At 37.3% G+C, this 21,521-nt stretch overlaps 3 protein-coding genes across 6 annotated transcripts; 2 read left to right on the top strand and 1 right to left on the bottom strand.

Annotated features, from left to right (window-relative positions):
- Positions 1-702: 702 nt before the first annotated feature.
- Positions 703-4,649, bottom strand: nol7 (nucleolar protein 7). 3 transcript variants are annotated; one of them, XM_044135311.1, is made up of 10 exons: positions 4,562-4,649; positions 3,555-3,852; positions 3,233-3,293; positions 2,743-2,798; positions 2,647-2,672; positions 2,521-2,575; positions 2,244-2,365; positions 1,855-1,932; positions 1,213-1,334; positions 703-1,143 (listed from the first exon to the last, which is right to left on the bottom strand). In XM_044135311.1, exons 1-9 carry the CDS (start codon positions 4,593-4,595, stop codon positions 1,261-1,263), a joined length of 804 nt encoding a protein of 267 aa, XP_043991246.1. In that variant the 5' UTR covers positions 4,596-4,649; the 3' UTR covers positions 703-1,143; positions 1,213-1,260. The 3 variants fall into 3 exon arrangements, with proteins under 3 accessions (XP_043991246.1, XP_043991247.1, XP_043991245.1); XM_044135312.1 differs by having other exon boundaries at positions 703-1,120; XM_044135310.1 differs by having other exon boundaries at positions 703-1,334.
- On the top strand, positions 4,586-7,987 carry epdr1 (ependymin related 1). The gene is made up of 3 exons (XM_044135318.1): positions 4,586-4,869; positions 6,491-6,699; positions 7,474-7,987. Exons 1-3 carry the CDS (start codon positions 4,634-4,636, stop codon positions 7,665-7,667), a joined length of 639 nt encoding a protein of 212 aa, XP_043991253.1. The 5' UTR covers positions 4,586-4,633; the 3' UTR covers positions 7,668-7,987.
- Positions 7,988-9,046: 1,059 nt separating this feature from the next.
- On the top strand, positions 9,047-18,335 carry LOC122841684 (tripartite motif-containing protein 16-like). 2 transcript variants are annotated; one of them, XM_044135223.1, is made up of 2 exons: positions 9,047-10,151; positions 15,951-18,335. In XM_044135223.1, the coding sequence occupies exons 1-2, from the start codon at positions 9,047-9,049 to the stop codon at positions 16,520-16,522; spliced, it is 1,677 nt and encodes a 558-aa protein (XP_043991158.1). In that variant the 3' UTR covers positions 16,523-18,335. The 2 variants fall into 2 exon arrangements, with proteins under 2 accessions (XP_043991158.1, XP_043991159.1); XM_044135224.1 differs by lacking the exon at positions 9,047-10,151 and having other exon boundaries at positions 14,814-16,465; positions 18,069-18,335.
- Positions 18,336-21,521: the final 3,186 nt, after the last annotated feature.

Raw genomic sequence — 21,521 nt, 5'->3', positions numbered from 1 at the left:
GCTTAATCCCAGAAATAATCCAGAAAAATCCCTTTATGAAGCTTTGCATAATGAAATCAGACAGAAATGATTTTAATGAAAATGTTGCTCTTCTGAAAATACTGTAGATTTTTTGTCCTTTTCCTTCAGAGGTTTCCTGACTGAATTGCTGCGTTGTTGCTCAGTTAGCATCAAGCTAACAGTCATTTAAGCTACAATGCTAACATATGTTTTATAAATCTATCCGTGTATCGAAGGATGTTTGAACTGACAGATGAATTATACTCAAACTGATGGATGGATAAAAAATATTAACATCTTCCTGTACGGTTTTCCAACTTTCATGCTGAAGGTTAATATTTGAAAAAATGCTGCTGCTGCAAGATTACAAGTTTTTCAAACTTTTTGAACCAATTTTTAATAAACTACAAAACTTTATGAATTAGTTGCAATAACTCATAACAAGTCCTTCAACGATACCGATGGCAGAATAAAATTGTTCCTGAAATTATTGTGATAAATTATATTAATGTTTTGAAACCATTTTCAAGTAACATATTGATAACATAATGAAGCTGCAAAATATTACAACCAAAAACAATAAAATAGAAATAAAATATACTCACAACTGAAAGCATAAATAAAATGGATTCTGATTCTGTAAACAAAATGGCTCTTTAAAAATATCACTCATACTGGAAATGATTTTAATTTATCAGGTGATTAACGGATTATTGCAACACGCTAACCATCAATTGTATGAATCAATACTGGAATGAAAAAACAAAGATGGAGTTGAGTCCAAAATTATTCATACCCCTGGAATATTGAAAGCAATAAGTTTGAAATATTAGATTACGGTGGTTTGTAGTAACAGCAGGAATATGTAAAGCACCGACCAGCGAGGACAATAAATATTTTCCTTCAATTAAATATTTGATTTTTATAAAGTATAACTTCACCTTTATTAAAAAATATTTACATATCATAAGCAGAACCATTAGAGCATTTCTCCTGAAACGAGGCTTAAAGTCCATCCAGGTTTGTTTTTCTGAAACTTTCAGTTCAGGTGAAGAAGCTCCAGGAGATTCTTCCTCCAGATTTCTGTCGGCGGCCATGTTGGATGACTCGTGGCGGCCATGTTGGATGACTCGTGGCGGCCATGTTGGATGACTCGCTGTGGCCATGTTGGATGACTCGCGGTGGCCATGTTGGATGACTCGTGGTGGCCATGTTGGATGACTCGCGGCGGCTGCAGTGGTTTCAATCCCGACGTTCCGGTCAGCTGGTGGGAATCTGCTGCTTGTGGATCCACCTCTTCTTCAGCTTCTCTGCTTTAGCTTTCTCCTTACAGGCTGCAAAAATCAGAGCAGAGGTTAAATTAAGGTCATTATAGTTAACTGAAATTAAAATGTAATTAGTGGAGAAAACCTATAACTACATCATGCATTTATAAGACAAAACCAAACTGAAATTATAGATAAAAGATCTTGTTTTTGTGTTTATGAATCGATTTATTAGCCTTTCAAATTGACGTGATATTGGTTTATTTTCCCAACACAACCAGTTTACATCAGCTGTCGGCAAATTACAGCCTCCATAATGGTGAAAACAAAAGATAAAATAAAACTCCAGAGTTAGTTTATTGTTGAACAATTTTTTTTTTTAATTGTAATTTTTGTTTATTATTCGTTACCCAATCGATGTAAACATGATCAGAATACAATAACACTTTGACCCCAACCCTAAAAAATGACCCAGTCTGAAAAAAATAAATACTACTATAACTAATCAAAACTAAACAATAATGAAAAACTCTAAACTATTGAATTGGTAACATGGTTTGCGGTTCGTTAATCGTGTTTTTGAACGCACCCCAGTCCTTTTTAACAAACTGCACGGCTGCACTCTTATCCGCCCTGGTCTTGTTCTGCAGGGACAGCATCTCGTTATCTGGCAGGAGGAAAACAAAGTGTGAGCCTGAGAGTCTGGAGGTCAGCCTGAAGGTCGAGGTTGTCCCCGCCGTGTCCCCAGGGAGACGTCCAGACGGACGCCTCAGAGACACGAGGTGGGAAGTTTCTGTAGCAAAGCTCAAATTGAGACAGATCATCGTCTTTGCAGACTTCTGCCACAGAGTGTAGCTTGCACTTCTATAAGTTTTACCAAATGAAAACTGAAAACAGCCGTCAGAGGATTCATGTCAGAAAATCCAGAAAAATCTCAACAATCTGAATCACTAAAGTCTGACAGGATCGTCTTCTTACTGGAGCTCCTGCAGCTTCCCGGTCCGTACAATCTGGACTGGATGAAATCCTCCGCCGCCTGCCGCTGGTAGTCGCTCTGCCCTTGATTTGTCACCGTGGAAACCGTGTAGCTCCCCTTCAGGCTGCGAGGCACAGCAGTAGAGGAAAGACGTTAATTTGATATTATTTATTTAAAATGAGCAGAAATCTGTTAGGATGGAGGAGAATTCCTCATTTCACTTCCTGGATTTTAACAAATGTTTTTACATATCATCAGACTAACAGGGTTGTTTCCTACTTTCTCACTCCTGTGGGTTTCTTTGTCTTCCTCTTCTTCTTCTCTTCCTCTTCATCTGAGTGAGAACAACATGAATTAGTGATTAACAGACATTAATATTTACAATCCAACAGGATTATACCGTACCTTTATCCTCAGCCTGTTTCTGTTTCCTGAAAGGAAAAAAAACATTAAAACGAGAGAAACGACAAACGGCTGAATGAGTCCAGGACGTTCACTCACTTTGAAGGAACCGAGTCAATTTCCTCCAACACATCGGCTGAGAGGAGTTTCTTCTTCTGTGAGGACAACGGAATAGATGTTTAAAAAATTTATTTAATGTTTCTTTATTCTCTACGAAAAGGTTTCGTTTTAAAAAAAAAATTGGAAGAATAAATTTTGAAGGAGTTAAAATTAAGATGAACTGTAACCAGTGTCATTTAACCCAGTTTTCAGTGTCACAACATTAACGGGTTAACTTAATGAATGCACTTTTCTTAATAAAATACTTTTGGAGGGTTTATCCCTTTTCACAATAAAATATTAAAACCAATACTAAATCAGATAATATAGCACTGAATAAATATTGTACTTCTAATCTAACAAAACCCACTATTGAGGTTTGTGCTCCAGATTGCGTAATGGAGTAAAAATGAAATCCTAATTTATATATAAATTAAATATTTATGATGCAAAAGAAAAACGCATGCGAGAAGAAAAAAGTTAAACAGACCTTCTGTTCCTGGAAAAGCTCTTGTCTCTTCCTCCTTTTCTCCTTCAGCAGCTCCTTCTCTCTTAAAACATAAAACAATTGAATTGATACAAACTCCTATAAGTTTAAACTTGAGTTTTACACATTTCTAATTATTACTAAAATAAGTTAAATTAGACGCTACCGATGAAACGAGTAACTTAAAATAAATCTGACTGTCTCATATATTTGATCTTTCAGTCTTAATTACAGTTATTTATCAAAGAAATCTCTAAAAGGTGAAACATATTGAACGGAGTTCTGTGACTCGGTGTAGCTTCGGAGCTAACAGAGTGTTAGCCACCTTCTGGCGGTGTCCAGCGCCAGCTTCAGGCTCTCCACGGCCCGGGCCTTCGAGTCCTCAAAAGTTACTTCCTCCGGAGCCTCGTCGTCGCTAGAATCCAGCGCCAAGTTGAAATCATGGGCACCTTTTTTATTTTCTGCCTTTTTCACCAAAGAGGCGCCTTTCCCACGTTGTTTCGTCGCCATGTTTCCCCTTTCCGTTTGCTCCCACGGAAGTGACATCATCTCTTCGCGCAGCAGAGTGATGTTGGACAGAAGACAGGTGGGGAACTTTTGCCCCCTAATGGCGTAAATAAGAACTAAAGTAGAAGTAGAAGAAAAGATTTTTAATATTTATGAAGTCATTTATTTTTCATAACTTAAAAGTAGTAGTTTTTATACCAGTTGGTTTACATGTATTTGTATTTTTAAAAATATATTGTCATGTATTTTAAAATAATAAACCCCCAAAGTGGTTTGTTCTATATGTTCTTCCCTCCTCTCTAGGTCGTTATTATAAGAATTTGCTATTAATAATCCACCTTGTTAAATTAAATAAAATAACAAGCTTATTTTAAATCAAATAATATTAGATACAACTACAAACCAGGTCTATGATGTTGAATATGCTATTTAAAAAATAAATACCAAAATGATATTTACAAATAACTTATAAAATGCACATTTTAAAATGAGTATTATTTATTTAGCATTAATTATAGTAATTATTTATATCAATACATAACTATTGATTTAAAATAATTTGATTCAATAAGAATATATAAAAGTTGCATTGGCATCTTTCTTAATTCATTTACGCTCAGGTTTTCCTCATTAAAGAGTAAAAAGTGTTCTTTTTCAAGATGTTGATATACCTATTAAAATCTTCTTTTTACACTTTTTAATTTGGATTTTTTTTTCTTATTATTTTTATTTCACTACGTTGATGACGGCAACTATTGGAATCTATGCTTTTATTCTGACAGCTAAATAATTACCGGAAGTCGCGCTGTAGCTTATCTTGGTTACCTTGTCGGCAGCCTTTGCAGACAGCTTCCATCATCAGCTACCACCGGTGCGAATAACGGGACTCCGGGCAAAATGCACCGACTCTTGTTAGTGTTTGTGGCCGCCGTCGGGGTTTCTGGGCTCGGCCTCCCGCGCCTGGATGCCTCCCCGGCGGCCGAGCCTTGCGACGCCCCGCTGCAGTGGGAGGGAAAGTGGGTGTTGTACGACCACAGCACGGGCAGAAACCGCCGGGCCGCGGTCTCCTATGACGGCCAGAACCAGCGGATCCGAGTCCTGCAGCAGCACAAGAAACACGCTCCGTGTCAGAGGTACAAACAAGTCATGGTTCGGTGATGAGTTTTAATCTATTGTAAATGCTCAAAAAAGTAAAATAAAATAAATCTATCTATCCCATATTTTGTTATTTTAACTAATTAAAGTTAATTGTTCACCTGTTCACTTTAAATATCATTTTAAAGTATCTGAAAAACAACAAATTATTTAATAAAGTTGAATCAGGTAATATTTCCAATGTCACTGAGCAAGTTGGTGTTTTTGTTGTAGCAACAATATGAAATTAACAAATATTTTGGCAACATGTTGAATAACTAAAAAAACCCCAGTATTTATTCACACATTGCATAAACATCAGAGCAACATATGATGAAGTATTCCAGACTGTGAGAAAAAAATCCTGTAATATTATTGAAGAATAAAAAAACAAACCTGTAGTTACAGAAGGAGCAGCATTATAGTAAAAAACAACCTAAAAAACACTTTATTTTAGAGTTGATTCATTAATAATTGCTAGATCACAAATGAAGATATTTCTAAACGTGAATTAGTCATAAACCAAGATGAGGTTTAATGAATCTGTTTTAGACTCAGATCAGTTTCAAATATGAATCTTTTTTCTCCAAAAACTTTGATTTATCCGCCAGATTTTCCACCGTGAACCTAAAACAGAACAGAGTCGTAACTCCTCCCATGTCAGGCATTAAAATCTGTAATTATCGGCACTAAAACAAGAACTTAAACTGATTCTGTCACAGCCACCAAACTCTGTAGGTCAGGTTAGTTATTTTAAAGTGATACGACTGAATTATAATGCTGGAAACAAATTAAAAAAAATCAACCAGTTAGAAACATTTTGCACTGAATGAAAATTACTAATAATGTCCCCAGAACATCCTGGTAAAAGTTCCTGTTGTGGAAACATGTATAATTGGTCAATATGTATTTATAAGCTCATTACTGTTATTATATGAATTAATATGAACTAAGAATTTGCTAATGCTGTGGCAAATAATAATTAATAAATGCATTAATTTGCCTATAGTGTCGAGCATATTTTTATTTTGTTTTGACCTTACGTTTGTATTTATCTTGTTCTTGCTTCTTTTTATTGAATTCATTAAACGTCTGATGTTTTTATGTGCTACAGTGAATAGTTTTTTATTATTATATGAGGAAAAGTGAAAAGTTGAAGACGTTTATCAAATAAAAATACATAAAACTAATCTAATTTCTAATTAATTTTCTTCCCAAATGAAAAATAGATAAGCTGATTTATTGATTATTATTAATCACTTACAACAATATATTCAAACTTTATCACCTGGCTTCCTTTCTTGTTTTCATTCTGCTGGTATTAAGCCTGTTCAGACCTCTGCTGGCTGCATTTCTGCAGTCTGTTGTCTAATAATCAGCGGCGCTGCAGGAGTAAACAAGCACAAAGTCTCTGTAGCTCTGAGTTGGGAAACGGCGTCTGGCTGATAAACAAAGGCTCAGCCTGTTTAATCAGCATTAGTTTGCAGCTTGGTTTGACATCACTGCACTCAATAAAGCCAATAAAAACATGCTTGTAATGCAGCTTTTCCAAAAAATATATTGCACTGCAGACAACTAGTGTTTGCTCTCCAAATCTCCTTTATTTTCTTGTATTTGCAGGTTTTTTGAGTACATCTACCTGTACCAGAGCCAGGTGATGTTCCAGATCGACCAGAAGACCAAGGAGTGCTCTAAGGTGGCTCTGACCGAGGCCTGGGATCCCTTCGACATCCCCACTAACTCCACCTTTGAGGATCAGTACTTCATCGGAGGCCCTGGGGACAACGTGGAGGTGCAGGAGTGGTCGGACAGGAAGCCGGCTCGTCAGCGTAAGAACGCCGCGCCAAGCTTACAAAACATAAAAAACATAAAGGCTGAACTGAATCTGGAAAATGAACTAAATGCTGAGTCACTGTAGCTGGTCAGAACCAGCTGCTTCTTAGACGACTCCAAACTGAGCTAAAATAAATCAATAGATAATACCAGAAATAATACATAACAGTTCAAACCTGCACAAACACCAAATCTTACCAAGTATTTTTGGTCAAATTTCTAGTGCAAATATCTTAGAACAGTTTAAAAAAGACAAAACTGACTTAAATGTAACATTTCAGCAAGATATAGGATTATAAGTCAATAATTCCTTAATATTGATGAAAAAGTACCAGTTCCATTGGCAGATAGATTCATTTATAACCTGAGAAAAATGTCTTGTTAAAATTAACTAATGCTTTTACATAAAAATAAGGAATTATAGTCTTAAAATAAGCTCATGTATCTTTCTTAAAAGTTACTTGTAAGTTAGTTTTGTCTTATTTCAACTGTACTATAATATTTACTAGAAACTAAACTAAAAATACTTGGTAGGATTTTGTGTTTTTTCAGTTCCTAGCATGTTTTTGTAGCATTTTGCTCTTTAGCCTGCATGTTATCAGTCCACCAGCAGAGGGCGACATTAGCAGATGGAAAATGAAACCTGATCTGAAAACTCTGGCTGTATTTTCTGTTGTAAATCTTGTTTAAAGAGTTACAGACTTCAGAATGAACAGCTAGACTCTCCTTCATCTCCTGGTCTTCGTACCATCTGCTCATTTTTCCTCCAGATGAGACCTGGGTTGGCATTTACACCCTGAAGGATTGCTACCCGGTGCAGGAGACCTACACCAAGAACAGCACCGTCACCACCTCCACCCGCTTCCACAGCCTGCAGCTGGGCATCAGCGACCCCAAAGTCTTCACCCCGCCCTCCACCTGCCAGGCGTCTCGGCCGGAGAGGATGGCCGAGTTCGACTGCTGAGGCCTTCACTGATAATCAACAACTTTTTCAGTCTGTAGCTGCTTCCTGGTACAATAATAAACACTAAGAGAACAAAACACACGTAGCTGCTGTAGAAACTGTCACTAACGATGATCTTCTGTTGAAACTTTATTAATTTAAATCGGATTGAATAAATTCTGCTGTGGGACAAAGATGCCTAAATGAACACTGGTTTATTGTAATCTGTTGTTTTTCAGAGTGAAGGAAACTACTGATTTTATTCTTAATGTTTCTTAATATATGATGCCCATATAATTAAAAATATTGTTAATCTGAATAAAAAGTGAGTTTTGAGATCATTTTCTTGTTCATTATTTTGAAAATACTCCAGTAGTCTCCAGAATGGAGTCAGCCATCTTTATCAGAAAGCCTTGACCGTCTTCCAGAACGAGCTGAGTCCAGAGGTTTGTTGGTTCCTCTGGACGCCAGCGGTGCTTTTGAAAGTTTGCTTTAAGTGGACGACAGCTGAGGAAGCGTTGTGGCTTTTTTACTTTACGCCTCTATCATCTCTGATCCAACATGCTTTTCCTTACTGGGTTTCCCAAAGTGAACAGGGGAGAGGCCGGGACACCCTGGACGGATCGCCAGTCCACTGTACAGATACCTGTATCCTCTGAAAATGAGCCCTCATTCCAAACCATCCAGACTGAGTGAAAGGCGGTGTGCACGCTCTGCAGTAAGTTAGAAAAATGAGGAAGTGTGCTGCATCAGTGAGCGAGAGTAATGGACCTGGCACCTGTCAGTTCAGTTCGATGCAGCTGCTGGGCTTTGACCTGAACCGACAGGCACCAACCAGGAAGCTGCAGGTTACTGTTGTGGATCCCAAACCCTGGATGTGGGAGGAATTCTGTGCATCTATTGAGAAAAAACTTCCTGTTGGCAACAAGGACGTTGATTTATTACCTCACAAGCAGGAAACAGGACATGCTGCTGTTTATCTCTTCCATTTTCCAAGAGGAGTGTGGATGCTGCCAAAATTAGTATTCCAGGATGGGATTATAAGGAAGTTCAAACAAATGTTTTTCATATACATTAATAAATGACTGACACTGATGAGGTGTGTAGGAAACAAAGCTTTAAACACAAACCAGAACATCAAATTCCCTAAATGAATGGGATGTTTTTGATGGTTCTTCTTTCTCCGGAGCGCAGCAGGAACTGTTTTGTCATATTTTCCTCTTTCTCTCCAAGTCAGATGTGCAAATGAGAGCTATTAACATACCTCTCAGACATTTATGAGCTGCAAAGGTTCTTTCACTTCGCACAGCCAAATAATTTGTAAATAGGAACCGGAGCTTCTGCAAATACAAGCTCAGTGTTGAGGAAGAGGCACAGAGTCACCATCAGTTGGAGCAGAAATGGAGCAGAAAGGAGATCAGATGAACCAGAACCCCTTCTCCTGTTCAATCTGCCAGGATCTACCGAAGGATCCGGTGACGATTCCCTGTGGACACAGTTACTGTATGAACTGTATTAAAATCCACTGGTATGAAGAGGAAAAAAGCAACAGCTGCCCTCAGTGTGGGCAGACCTTCACACCGAGGCCTGTTCTGGAGAAAAACACCATGCTAGCAGCTTTAGTGGAGGAGCTGAAGAAGACTGGACTCCAAGCTGCTCCTGCTGATCACCGCTATGCTGGACATGAAGATGTGGCCTGTGATTTCTGCACTGGAAGAAAACTGAGAGCCATCAAGTCCTGTTTAGTCTGTCTGGCCTCTTACTGTGAGAAACACCTTCAACCTCATTATGATTCAGCTACTTTTAAGAAACACAAGCTGGTGGAGCCGTCCAAGAACCTCCAGGAGAACATCTGCTCTAAGCATGGTAAGGTGATTGATATCTTCTGCCGCAAGGATAAGAAGTGTATCTGCAGTCACTGTTTAGAGGATGACCATCAAGATCACAACACAGTGTCAGCTGCAGCAGAAAGAGCTGAGAGGCAGAGAGAGCTGGAGGAGAGACGAGGAAACATCCAGCAGAGAATCCAGGACAGAGAGAAAGATGTGAAGCTGCTTCAACAGGAGGTGGAGGCCATCAATCACTCTGCTGATAAAACAGTGGAGGACAGTGAGAAGATCTTCACTGAGCTGATCCGTCTCCTCCAGAAAAGAAGCTCTGATGTGAAGCAGCAGATCAGATCCCAGCAGGAAACTGAAGTGAGTCGAGTCAAAGATGTTCAGGAGAAGCTGGAGCAGGAGATCACTGAGCTGAAGAGGAAAGACGCTGAGCTGGAGCAGCTCTCACACACAGAGGATCACAACCAGTTTCTCCTCAACTACCCCTCACTGCCAGCACTCAGTGAGTCGACACACTCATCCAGCATCAACATCCGTCCTCTGAGACACTTTGAGGACGTGACAGCAGCTGTGTCAGAGCTCAGAGAGAAACTACAGGACGTCCTGAGAGACTCATGGACAAACATCTCACTGATGGTCACTGAGGTGGATGTTCTACTGTCAGAACCAACGACAAGGGCTGGATTCTTAAAATATTCATGTGAAATCACTCTGGATCCAAACACAGCTCACAGTTATCTAAAACTATCAGAGGGGAACAAGAAGGTTACAGCTTTGGATCAACCTCAGTCTTATTCCAGCCACCCAGACAGATTCACTTCATGGTGGCAGGTTCTGAGCAGAGAGAGTTTAACTGGACGTTGTTACTGGGAGGTGGAGTGGAGAGGGAGAGGAGCTTATATAGCGGCTTCATGCAAGAATATCAGCAGAGCAGGAAATGAATGTGGATTTGGTCGAAATGACAAATCCTGGGCTTTAGATTGTCACCAGAATAGTTTCACGTTTTGGTACAACAACACTGCAACCTCCATCTCAGTTCCTCAGTCCTGCAGAGTGGGAGTGTACCTGGATCACAGAGCAGGTCTTCTGTCCTTCTACAGCGTCTCTAAAACCTTGACCCTCCTTCACAGAGTCCAGACCAGGTTCACTCAGCCGCTGCACGCTGGAGTTTGGCTTTACATCTGTGGAAGCTCTGCAGAGTTCAGTAAACTTTAATTCACCTGTTTTCTTTACCAGTTACTGGGTGCAATTAGCACTAATATATGTTGAATATTGTTTTCATTTAAGTTTCCATTCTTTGTTTTTAGCTCATGTAGATGACAGAATGTACCACTGCTAATGTTTTAGCAAATACAGTAATCATGTAAACTGTAATGGGAACTACTGTTTGAAAAATGGCCACTTTATTCATGTGTAGATGTTTCTTTATCCCTCTTTTGTTGTGGGTTGAACCAACTAAATGGTGTATGTTTTGTAAAAATGTTCCATAGCAGCAGGAAGACTTGACTACGTTGCTCAATAAAGAGAGAAAAAGACCTTTATTTGGTCTGTCATTTATTTCTGAGCTGAAACTTCGGTGGCAGTCTGCAGGTGTTGGATGATGTGGAAACAAAGCGCCACAGTTCATGAGGAAACAAATCCAGACCTGCTCACTTCTCACTGAGAACTAACTGAGAAAAAGGAGAACAGTCTCCGGTTCGTTCCCGCTGACGCTGCCCGGATGACAAACAGTCATGTGTCCTTTTGACCCTCTGTAGTGACGACTTGTTTTGAAGTTTTGTCATAAATATCTTGGTCTCTATATGTGTGAGAAACGGTGGAGTCATTTTCAGCTCATAAAACCTGTAAGTTTGATTTTTCCAGCTCTGGTCTGTAAAAGTTTTCTGCTCAGATTCATCAATGAGACAAAGATAAAAGCAAACACTCCCAGTTTTACCACATTTTCATCCAAATCCCAGTTTAACTTGGTGTAAGCGTTAGAGATGGTTTGTTATTATTATTATGTCAAACTGAGGTTGAAGACACAACCAGTCTGAAAGCCTCTGAAGGTGATTTCTACGGTGATTTCTACGGCCTTGTTGGGTTTGTTCGGCCGCGTTGAGCTTAGAAAACATCAAACCCAATCAGCGCCTCCTGATTTTAGTTTTTATGTTTGAACAGAAAGCATAATATGGGAAAAGGCTTCCTAAAATATTTCATGGTTCACTGAACTGTAAAAGGTTTTCCTGGGAAAATTTGACTCTTTTGAATATTTAGGAATTGAGGTGAAAAGTCATAAACTCTGAGACTAACTTTATATAAAATCCCAAAATATGTGGTCATTTGTTTCAATGACTTTACTGAACTCTTATCTGTTTTATGCATTGATTAATTTAATAATTAATAATAATCCCCTAGACGGTGAAAAAGCTGTGAAACATTTCAAACCTTTCTTTGACCCAACATGCCAACAATCAACTGTTTATCTTCAGGTTTCCAGTCGTGTTCAGCAGTTGATTGAAGTCGATTTTCAGAATTTCATGTTTGTGTTTGGAGTGATTTTTAGCATGAATGGTTAGATTCTCAGCTATTAGGTGGTCATAAAGAACTGTCAGTATTTTTCTGTTTTATTGGGGAAACATGTTTCCTCAACATTCACCTCAAGTCCATCAATCTTCATTTCTATCACGTCAAATCTGTGGAGAAACTTGTCAAAGTCCTCTGTGGTGAATGAAGTCAGACAGTAAAGCAAACCTGAGTGTTTTTACTGGAATAAACATTTTATTTATTAAAGGATTTTACACATTGCTCCATGTCTGCAGATGGGGTTGTGTGTGAATGTGTGTTAATACTTCATTCTTTTGTAGGATAACATCTATTCATGAACTTCCTTCATCAAATGCTCCCAAACAAACAAACAAACAAACAAACAAACAAACAAACAAACAAACAAACAAACAAACAAACAAACAAACAAACAAACAAACAAACAAACAGGTTTTTAAAGGAAAACATTGACTAAATCTTTTGAAACAGAGTAAAAACATTCAGTAGGTAAAGATTATATTTCTGCACACATTAAAATATGTAAAGGTTTAATGTTACTGTCCAGAGAAACAGTCCGTTGTGAAAACATTTGTCAAATCATCTTGTGCTCTTCAGAGAAAAACACGAGATGATTTGACAGTCAAATGAACGTAACGTTGCTGCATACGGCGCCTGCTTTGTCTAAGTTAGGAGAAAATATCAAAGTTTGCATACTGACATATTTAGATTTCTGGCAGCGGATGCAGAACTTGTTATCCAGTAACAACCAGAACGGTGCCGTAAAAGAAGAAGATGGTTAAGATTAAAATGGTTTGTGTCATCAGGTATTAACAGAAACATCACTGCTTAAATCAGTTTGTGAAAGTCAGTTGATGCCTGAATGAGCCTGAGGCTTCATGCTGTGTTGGCTCAGTGTGTTGGTCTGTAGGACACAGAGCTTTAAACGCTGTAGAAAAGGTTCAGACTTACCATAAAAAGGCCGGCCAGATGCAGAACCTCCAAATGAAGGATGTGTACATAAACAGATATAAACACCCACAATCATATAAAAATAAAATTACATCAAATGTAAAATGAACGTTACATGAAGTTTAATGGCAGGAAGCTGTACCAATGTTCCACAGCAGTGAATAAAACGGAGCTCAGCCGTGGGTTTAATACGGCCGTGATCATTTTCAGATTCATTTATATAAAAACTCAAACATCAGATTTATAAGAACAGCCTGCAGTTCTGACTGCAACTCTTCTCAGACTTCCCTTTTTAAATTCTGTCCACAGGTTTACACTATATAGAGGCATAGCTTCAAAAATATTTCTATTTTAACTTTTCTGACCACAAACTAAATTTTTGTTTGTGGTCAGTTTTAAAGTTTTTAAAAAAATTTTAAAACAAACAAGCAAGGCTCAGCTTGGGGCGTGCTGTAGGGGATAGCAAGACCCACATCAGGAGGCTTTGAGTCCTCGATGCGGCCGTCGCGGGTTCAATTCCCGGACACAACCGATATTTGCCGCGTGTCTTCCCCCTCTCCTGTCAGCCAGCTGTCATATAAGGGACACTAGAGCCACAAAAGACCCCCTGGTGGGAAAAACAAGTAAGGCTCAGCTTGTCAACAAATGAGTCACATTAAAACAACCATTGGCTGGCCGCCACCTGGTGGTGAGTTACAGTACTGCAGGGGAAACTGTCGTGGTTTCAACAGTCTTTCTGTAAGATTTTAGTAATTCCTAGTTTCATTCCCAACTGAACCAACACTTTCAAAACCAGTTAGAAATTTAATCCATAAACCTATGAAACATGAACCTCCAGAAGTACAAGATCAATACAAATACAATCCAGACCATAACCCTGATCTATATTCTATAATATAGTGTTTAAGGATAAATGGCTTGAATAGTTTAGTTAAATAAATCATATCCAAAACATTTATAATTTTAAAGGTGAGTAAAATAATTTTAAAATCAGTACAAAAACAGGAAACCAGTTGAAAGTAGAAAACCTGGAGTGAGATTTTCAGGCCTTCTGGTACTGATTAATAAACAAGCTGCAGCATTTTGGACCAACTGTAAACCAATGATGGTTCAGAACCAATATGAGCAGAACCACAGCCGTCCAAGTTAGAGGTGATGAAAGCAGGAATCAATTCTTCAATATTTTTTATCAGAAAAAACCTTTTCCTTTACAGAGTTTGTGTAACTGATTAAAAAGAAAAGAATACTTTGGGACAAAGAATGTTGCTTGCTACTCTGATGTAAAATAATTTTATGAAAACATTTGAAAGTTTATTACAGAGCAGAAATAATGAGAAGCAAGAGGATCAAAGAGAACAGCTGATTCAAAGGTGCCCAACTTTAGTCCTCCAGGGAAATTATCCTTAAAACTTTATTCATAAAGTCAACAACACTGGAAAAGTTATGCTGGATGTTGGAGTTAAAGATCTGCAGGACTTGGACCTTTGTCCAAAATGTTCTGTTGGCGCACCTCTGTCAGCTCTTTGTGGTGAAAAAGTTTAACAGATTTTATAAAGTTTTATTATCAGCAACACCAAAATAAACAGATATGAATATGATAAGTTTGTCAGTTGTTTGAACAGAACAATGTTTTGTTGGCCATTAAACTTGAAAAGCTTTTCTCTTTCTGGAATAAAAGCTTGATATTCCTCCCACATCGTCCTGCTCTTAAACACACCATGAAGCTGGGAGGAACCGACATCTGCAGAGGGTGAAAGCTGATTGGCTGCAGCCTCTCTGCACTCAGACATGAGTCATAGATCAGAGCTCAACCCAGTTTCTGTTTTCAGGAAGTGAAACTCACAGTCGCTGTGACTGAGAGCAGAAATGGAGCAGAATCAGCCGGACCAAGAAACTTTCTCCTGTTCGATCTGCCTGGATCTACTGAAGGATCCGGTGACGATTCCCTGTGGACACAGTTACTGTATGAACTGTATTAAAAGTTTCTGGGATGAAGGTGAGCAGAAGAAGAACTATCACTGTCCTCAATGCAGAGAGAGATTCACACCGAGGCCTGTTTTAAAGAAGAGCACCATGCTAGCAGCTATAGTGGATCAGCTGAAGAAGACTGGACTCCAAGCTGCTCCTGCTGATCACCGCTATGCTGGACATGAAGATGTGGCCTGTGATTTCTGTACTGGAAGAAAACTGAAAGCCATCAAGTCCTGTTTAATCTGTCTGGCCTCTTACTGTGAGAAACACCTTCAGCCTCATTATGATGTGGCTCCTTTAAAGAAACACAAGCTGGTGGAGCCGTCCAAGAACCTCCAGGAGAACATCTGCTCTAAGCATGATGAGGTGATGAAGATGTTCTGCCGCACTGATCAGAAATGTATCTGTTATCTCTGCTCTGTGGATGAACATAAAGGTCACAACACAGTGTCAGCTGCAGCAGAAAGGACTGAGAGGCAGAGAGAGCTGGAGGAGAGACGAGGAAACATCCAGCAGAGAATCCAGGACAGAGAGAAAGATGTGAAGCTGCTTCAACAGGAGGTGGAGGCCATCAATCACTCTGCTGATAAAACAGTGGAGGACAGTGAGAAGATCTTCACTGAGCTGATCCGTCTCCTCCAGAAAAGAAGCTCTGATGTGAAGCAGCAGATCAGATCCCAGCAGGAAACTGAAGTGAGTCGAGTCAAAGATGTTCAGGAGAAGCTGGAGCAGGAGATCACTGAGCTGAAGAGGAAAGACGCTGAGCTGGAGCAGCTCTCACACACAGAGGATCACAACCAGTTTCTCCTCAACTACCCCTCACTGCCAGCACTCAGTGAGTCTACACACTCATCCAGCATCAACATCCGTCCTCTGAGACACTTTGAGGACGTGACAGCAGCTGTGTCAGAGCTCAGAGAGAAACTACAGGACGTCCTGAGAGACTCATGGACAAACATCTCACTGATGGTCACTGAGGTGGATGTTCTACTGTCAGGACCAGAATCAGGACCAGAACCAACAACAAGGGCTGGATTCTTAAGATATTCATGTAAAATCACAATGGATCCAAATACAGCACACAGATGTCTGGAACTGTCAGAGGGGAACAGGAAGGTGACATATACAGATCAACGTCAGTCTTATCCAAGTCACCCAGACAGATTCACTCAATTTACTCGTATTCTGAGTAAAGAGAGTCTGACTGGACGTTGTTACTGGGAGGTGGAGTGGAGCGGAAAAGTTTATGTAGCAGTTGCATACAAGAATATCAGCAGAGCAGGAAGTCATAATGAATGTTTATTTGGACGTAATGACAAATCTTGGGCATTAGAGTGTCAATCAACCAGTTTTGAATTTGGTCACAACAACATCTGGACCTCCATCTCAGGTCCAGTTTCCTCCAGAGTGGGAGTGTACCTGAATCATGAAGCAGGTTTTCTGTCCTTCTACAGAGTCTCTGAATCCATGACTCTGATCCACAGAGTCCAGACCACATTCACTCAGCCGCTACATGTTGGAGTTTTGCCTTGGAACAAAAGTAACTCTGCTGAATTCCACAAACCCAATTAGATTTTCTCTCTTTTGTCTGATTATTGTTTTAGATTCATTGTTCTGATGTTTCTCTTCTGTTGTTCTTTATTTTTATGGTTTAAATATTGTTCTCTATGTGATGTTTTTTTTCATTCTTGTATTTCTTTCATTCTTGTATGAAAGAAATCCAATAATGAAATATTCCTACATGAAGCATGTCATATAGGAATATTTCTCTACATGAAAATCCAAACTTTTCTGGGCCCTAATAGTTTTGCTTATATGTTTGTATTGATTAATTTGAATGTTCTAATTTCTCTTTCTATGTTCTGCAGAACAAATGTTGTTCTTCCTTAAATCCTTAAATTTCTTCTGTTTTCTTTTTTGTGATCCAAAGAAGAAACTGAAACCAATATCAACTTTAAACTGATGCTGATCCTTGCTTTTAAATAATTTTAATTTACATCAAGAAAATAAACGTTTGTTGTTCTGTCTCTTTGATGTTTATCAATAAAACAAATTGTTTGTAGCATAACCACTATATTTGTTAATAAATACATTAAAGAGTAAATATATCAAACTGTTTTTCAGAACAGTTTCTATTACTTCATTGTTAAAAATTATCCTAAATTTTCACTGTTTTAAAACTGATTATTTGTGCAGCATCTTGTTGGTTTTAGGTCCGGTTGGGATAACCAGATAAAAAAGGGTGGTGTGTCAGGAGACTTGACAGATGAATGTTTAAAACAAGTAAAGAATCAAAGAAAAGACATAAAATGGGAATCGGAGTTCGCTGCAGCGCCACAGATTGTGAATTTAAGAACTGGATCAGAACCCAGGAAACCCCGCCTGGTGCGAGAAAACACAGAGGAAGAAGAAAGTCGCTCCCGGTGAGATCAGGACTTGATTTTTCTTTGTTGGATTTTTTTGTGGTACCACAACTTTTTCTCATCTTTTTTGGGTTTTTTTTGTCGTTTTGGATTTTTCATTTTGCATTGGGATTTTGGATTAAAATGGGGAAATACTTTCAGGACTTTGGATTTTTTTGAGGATACGGGATTCTTTTGTGGACATTATTCTGATTGAAACAAAGCTGTTATTTTTCAATATTCATTTATTCATTTTTGCTGACAGAAACTGAGGGATTCAAATCTGACCTATAATTATTTTTGAGGGATTTTTTGGTTAATGATCTAGTTATCAGAATAACTATTATTATTTCTTAATATTATGTTTTTTTTTTAAATAAATCATTGTTGCTAAAAGTCAACAAATTTCATATTAAGTAGTTGGATATTTACTTTCTTATTAAACTAATGGTGTAACATATTTTCCCCTCATTCCTGAGAGCAAAACCCCCTTGAAGAAATAATAAACTGGATTTGGGCATAATAATAAATCTTGGTCATTGTATTGTTACCAAGACAAATTTGAATTTTGGCACAAGAAAAAGCTAACCTCCATCTCGGTTCCTCGTTCCTCCAGACTGGGAGTGAACCTGAATCATGAAGCAGGTATTCTGTCCTCCTACAGAGTCTCTGAATCCATGACTCTGATCCACAGAGTCCAGACCACATTCACCCAGCTGGTACACGCTGGAGTTTGGATTTTTAACTACAGAAATTCTGCAAAGTTCTGCAAGCTGAAGAAAAAAATGCTCAGAAATAAAATGTTGGGTTTCTCTTTGCTTTTGTTTTGAAAGCCAGTTGTATCAGTTTGCTGCTGCTTTCTTCTAAACATGTTTCTCCAAATAGAAATATAAACGAATTACTTATTTTTTCAAATTTGCTGACATTGAGTTGTTTAGCTGTATCTAAATTTTATGAGTCCGGAAATAAAATCTTTAATTTTATGCTTTGCATTATTGATGTTTAGAAATACAAAATTAACTCATGAATATTGACAGATTCATGATAGGTTGTCACAAAACAGGTTCAGTTATATACCTATTCCTAAATTTAATTGAATTTATTTATAGCAAAGGGCGCTGCAGTCCTGCTGCCAGGTCTCTAGTGGGAGCTTCATTCTTCAGCATGGATTTACTGATAAAGATTATTTTCTCCGATCGACTGGGACAATAAAATGAGTCATGAAATCTTAAAATGTAATTCAATTATTTTTAAAACTTAAAAAAATGTTTGGATTTATAAAAAAAAAACTACTTGAAATGCATAAAATTGGTTTGAAGATTTTCCCAGGTGTGATGAAAAAATGTGAATTGAATATAATTCATTTTCATTTTCTAGCAAAATAAAACTTCCTTCCAAAATTTAGATTAATAGCAGAAGAAAGAAACAGCCTCATTGAGATTAATTTAAACAAGTTGTCTTATACAAACGGAACAAAAAAAGACATTTTGGTGTAAAGAATGTTTAATATTTTTGGGTTCCACATAGATTCACAGTGCATGGTTCCTCCTTTCCTCTGACGACTCCTGCATAAAGTCAATTTTCTTTTAATTGCCTCCTTATAGTCCATCTTCAAACAGCCTCTCTACCTTTTTTTAGAGTTTATTTATATTATATATTTATTTTTTTTATTCAACAAACACATTAAACAAAGTAAATAAAATGTAAAATAAATCAAATGAATATATAGCAACAAAAAAAAAAAAAAAAAAAAAAAAAAAAGAGTAAATAAGCAATAAACAGTAATATTTATTCTCCACCAGGGGGCTCCACCTCCTGTATTGAGGGCGTTTCTGGTTCCAGCTGCAGACTTCCCTTGGTGGAATGATGAATGTACTAGAGCGATTAAAGATCGTAACAGGGCATTTAAAATACTGCAGAAAAATTTAACACTTGAAACTCTTATTAATTATAAAAAGAAAAGAGCAGTAGCTCGTAAAATTATTAAGGAAGCCAAAAAGAAAACGTGGAGAGAATATACTTCCTCAATAGGATCTGAAATTAAATTGCAAAATGTATGGTCAATGTTTAGGAAAATGATTGGGAAAAGGAGTGGTATTAAAATACCAGCCTTAGTCAGAGATCAGGAAGTAGTAGTGTTAAATAAAGATAAGGCAGATTTGTTGGGGGAAGCATTTGCGGCAGTACATAGTGGGGAACATCTTACAAACATTCATAGACAACAGATGAATCAAAAAATTAGCAAGCATAAAAATATTTTGGGAAAAAGTCAAACATATAATTCAACATTAGACATAAATATAACCATGAAGGAAATTAAAGCAGCATTGAAAGGGACAGGATATTCAGCTCCTGGGGAAGATCAGCTATGCTATGCTATGTTTAAACAGATTCCTGAAGTAACATTAGAATTAATATTAAAACTGTTTAATAAAATATGGAAAGAAGGTTTAATACCAAATAGATGGAAGAAAGCAATAATCCGTTTAACAAACCAGGGAAAGATCCTGCAAATCCAAATAATTACAGACCAATAGCATTAACTTCACACTTAAGTAAATGGATGGAGAAAATAGTGATTAATAGACTAGAATTTATTCTTGATCATAAGAAATTAATCAATGAAAATCAGTGCGATTTAGGAAAGGAAGATCAACAATGGACAATAACTAGAATTAGTAATGATATAGAGAAAGCTTTAAAATGAAAGAAATTATGATTGTAGTATTTTGGACATAGAAAAGCTTATGATTCATTATGGAGAGAAGGACTACTTATAAAAATGAAGCAGATGGGAATAGGAGGGAAAATGTTTAATTGGATAGCAAATTTTTTGAAGGATAGAAAAATAAAAGTTAAGATTGGAAATGATTACTCAAAAGAATTGAATATTGAAAATGGAATTCCACAAGGTAGTGCAATTAGCCCAATACTATTTAATATTATGATAAATGATATCTTTTCTGAAACAGAAGAATGTATAAAATCTGCATTATATGCTGATGATGGAGTTTTATGGATGAGAGGAAAGAATACAAGATTTGTTATAGGTAAAATTAAGAAAGCGATTAATAAAGTAGAAAAATGGTCCTTTGAATGGGGTTTTAAATTATCAACAAGTAAATCTTGTTATATGATTTTTACAAATAAGAAAAACATAGACATAGGTACAATAACATTATATGAACAACCATTGGAAAGGGTAGCAGAATTTAAATATCTGGGAATATGGTTGGATCAATCATATACATGGAAAACGCATACAAAGAATCTGGAAACTAAATGTAAGAAAGTGATAAATCTACTAAAGGCTGTGGCTGGAAATAACTGGGGTGCAGATAGACAGTCATTATTAAACATATATAGGGCTCTCATGAGATCAACAATAGACTACGGTAGTTTTATATATGGAGTAGCAGCTAAAACAACATTACAAAAATAGATACTTTACAGAATAGGGCTTTACGTATATGTACAGGAGCAGTGAAAACGACACCTATTAATGCCCTTCTAGTAGAGACTGGAGAGATTCCACTAGAAATAAGAAGAATAAAATTAGCTCTGACATACTGGATGAAAATTAAAGTAAAAAGATGAAAATGTAAATTCAACAATATTAAAATATTGTTGGGAATACTCAAAGTTCCATAGTAATGGATTTGGATGGATCATAAACAAATGGATTAAAATATATGAATTAGAAGATAAAGAAATAGCTCAATTTAATCCAATTAACGTTAGCCCTTCATGGATATTTCCGCAGTAAATGTAGACATAAAACTCCTTAAAATGAAAAACGATTGGAATTTAAAAGAAATAGGGTAAAACCGATATATACTTAAGAAACTCATATTATAATTATGCTAAAATATATTCAGATGGTTCTAAGAATTCAAAAGGATGTGTGGGAATAGGAATTTATATATCTGAGTTTAAAATTGACATATCTAAAAGATTATCTGATCAACTATCTGTATTCACGGCAGAAATGGTGGCAGTTATCATCAGTTTGCAGTGGGTAGAGGAGGTGCGTCCAGACAGAGTAGTAATTTGCACAGATTCCAAAGCAGTCATAGAAAGTATTCAAGGAGAAGGAAACAATAGGAAAGATCTAGTACTAGAAATTCAACATAGCTTATTTAGATTATACAGAGGTGGCATTGATGTTT

Source organism: Gambusia affinis, linkage group LG12, assembly GCF_019740435.1.
Source record: "Gambusia affinis linkage group LG12, SWU_Gaff_1.0, whole genome shotgun sequence".
In the NCBI taxonomy this organism is placed as follows: domain Eukaryota; kingdom Metazoa; phylum Chordata; class Actinopteri; order Cyprinodontiformes; family Poeciliidae; genus Gambusia; species Gambusia affinis.
Note: the sequence above shows the minus strand (reverse complement) of the source record. Positions and strands in the feature narration are given on the sequence as shown.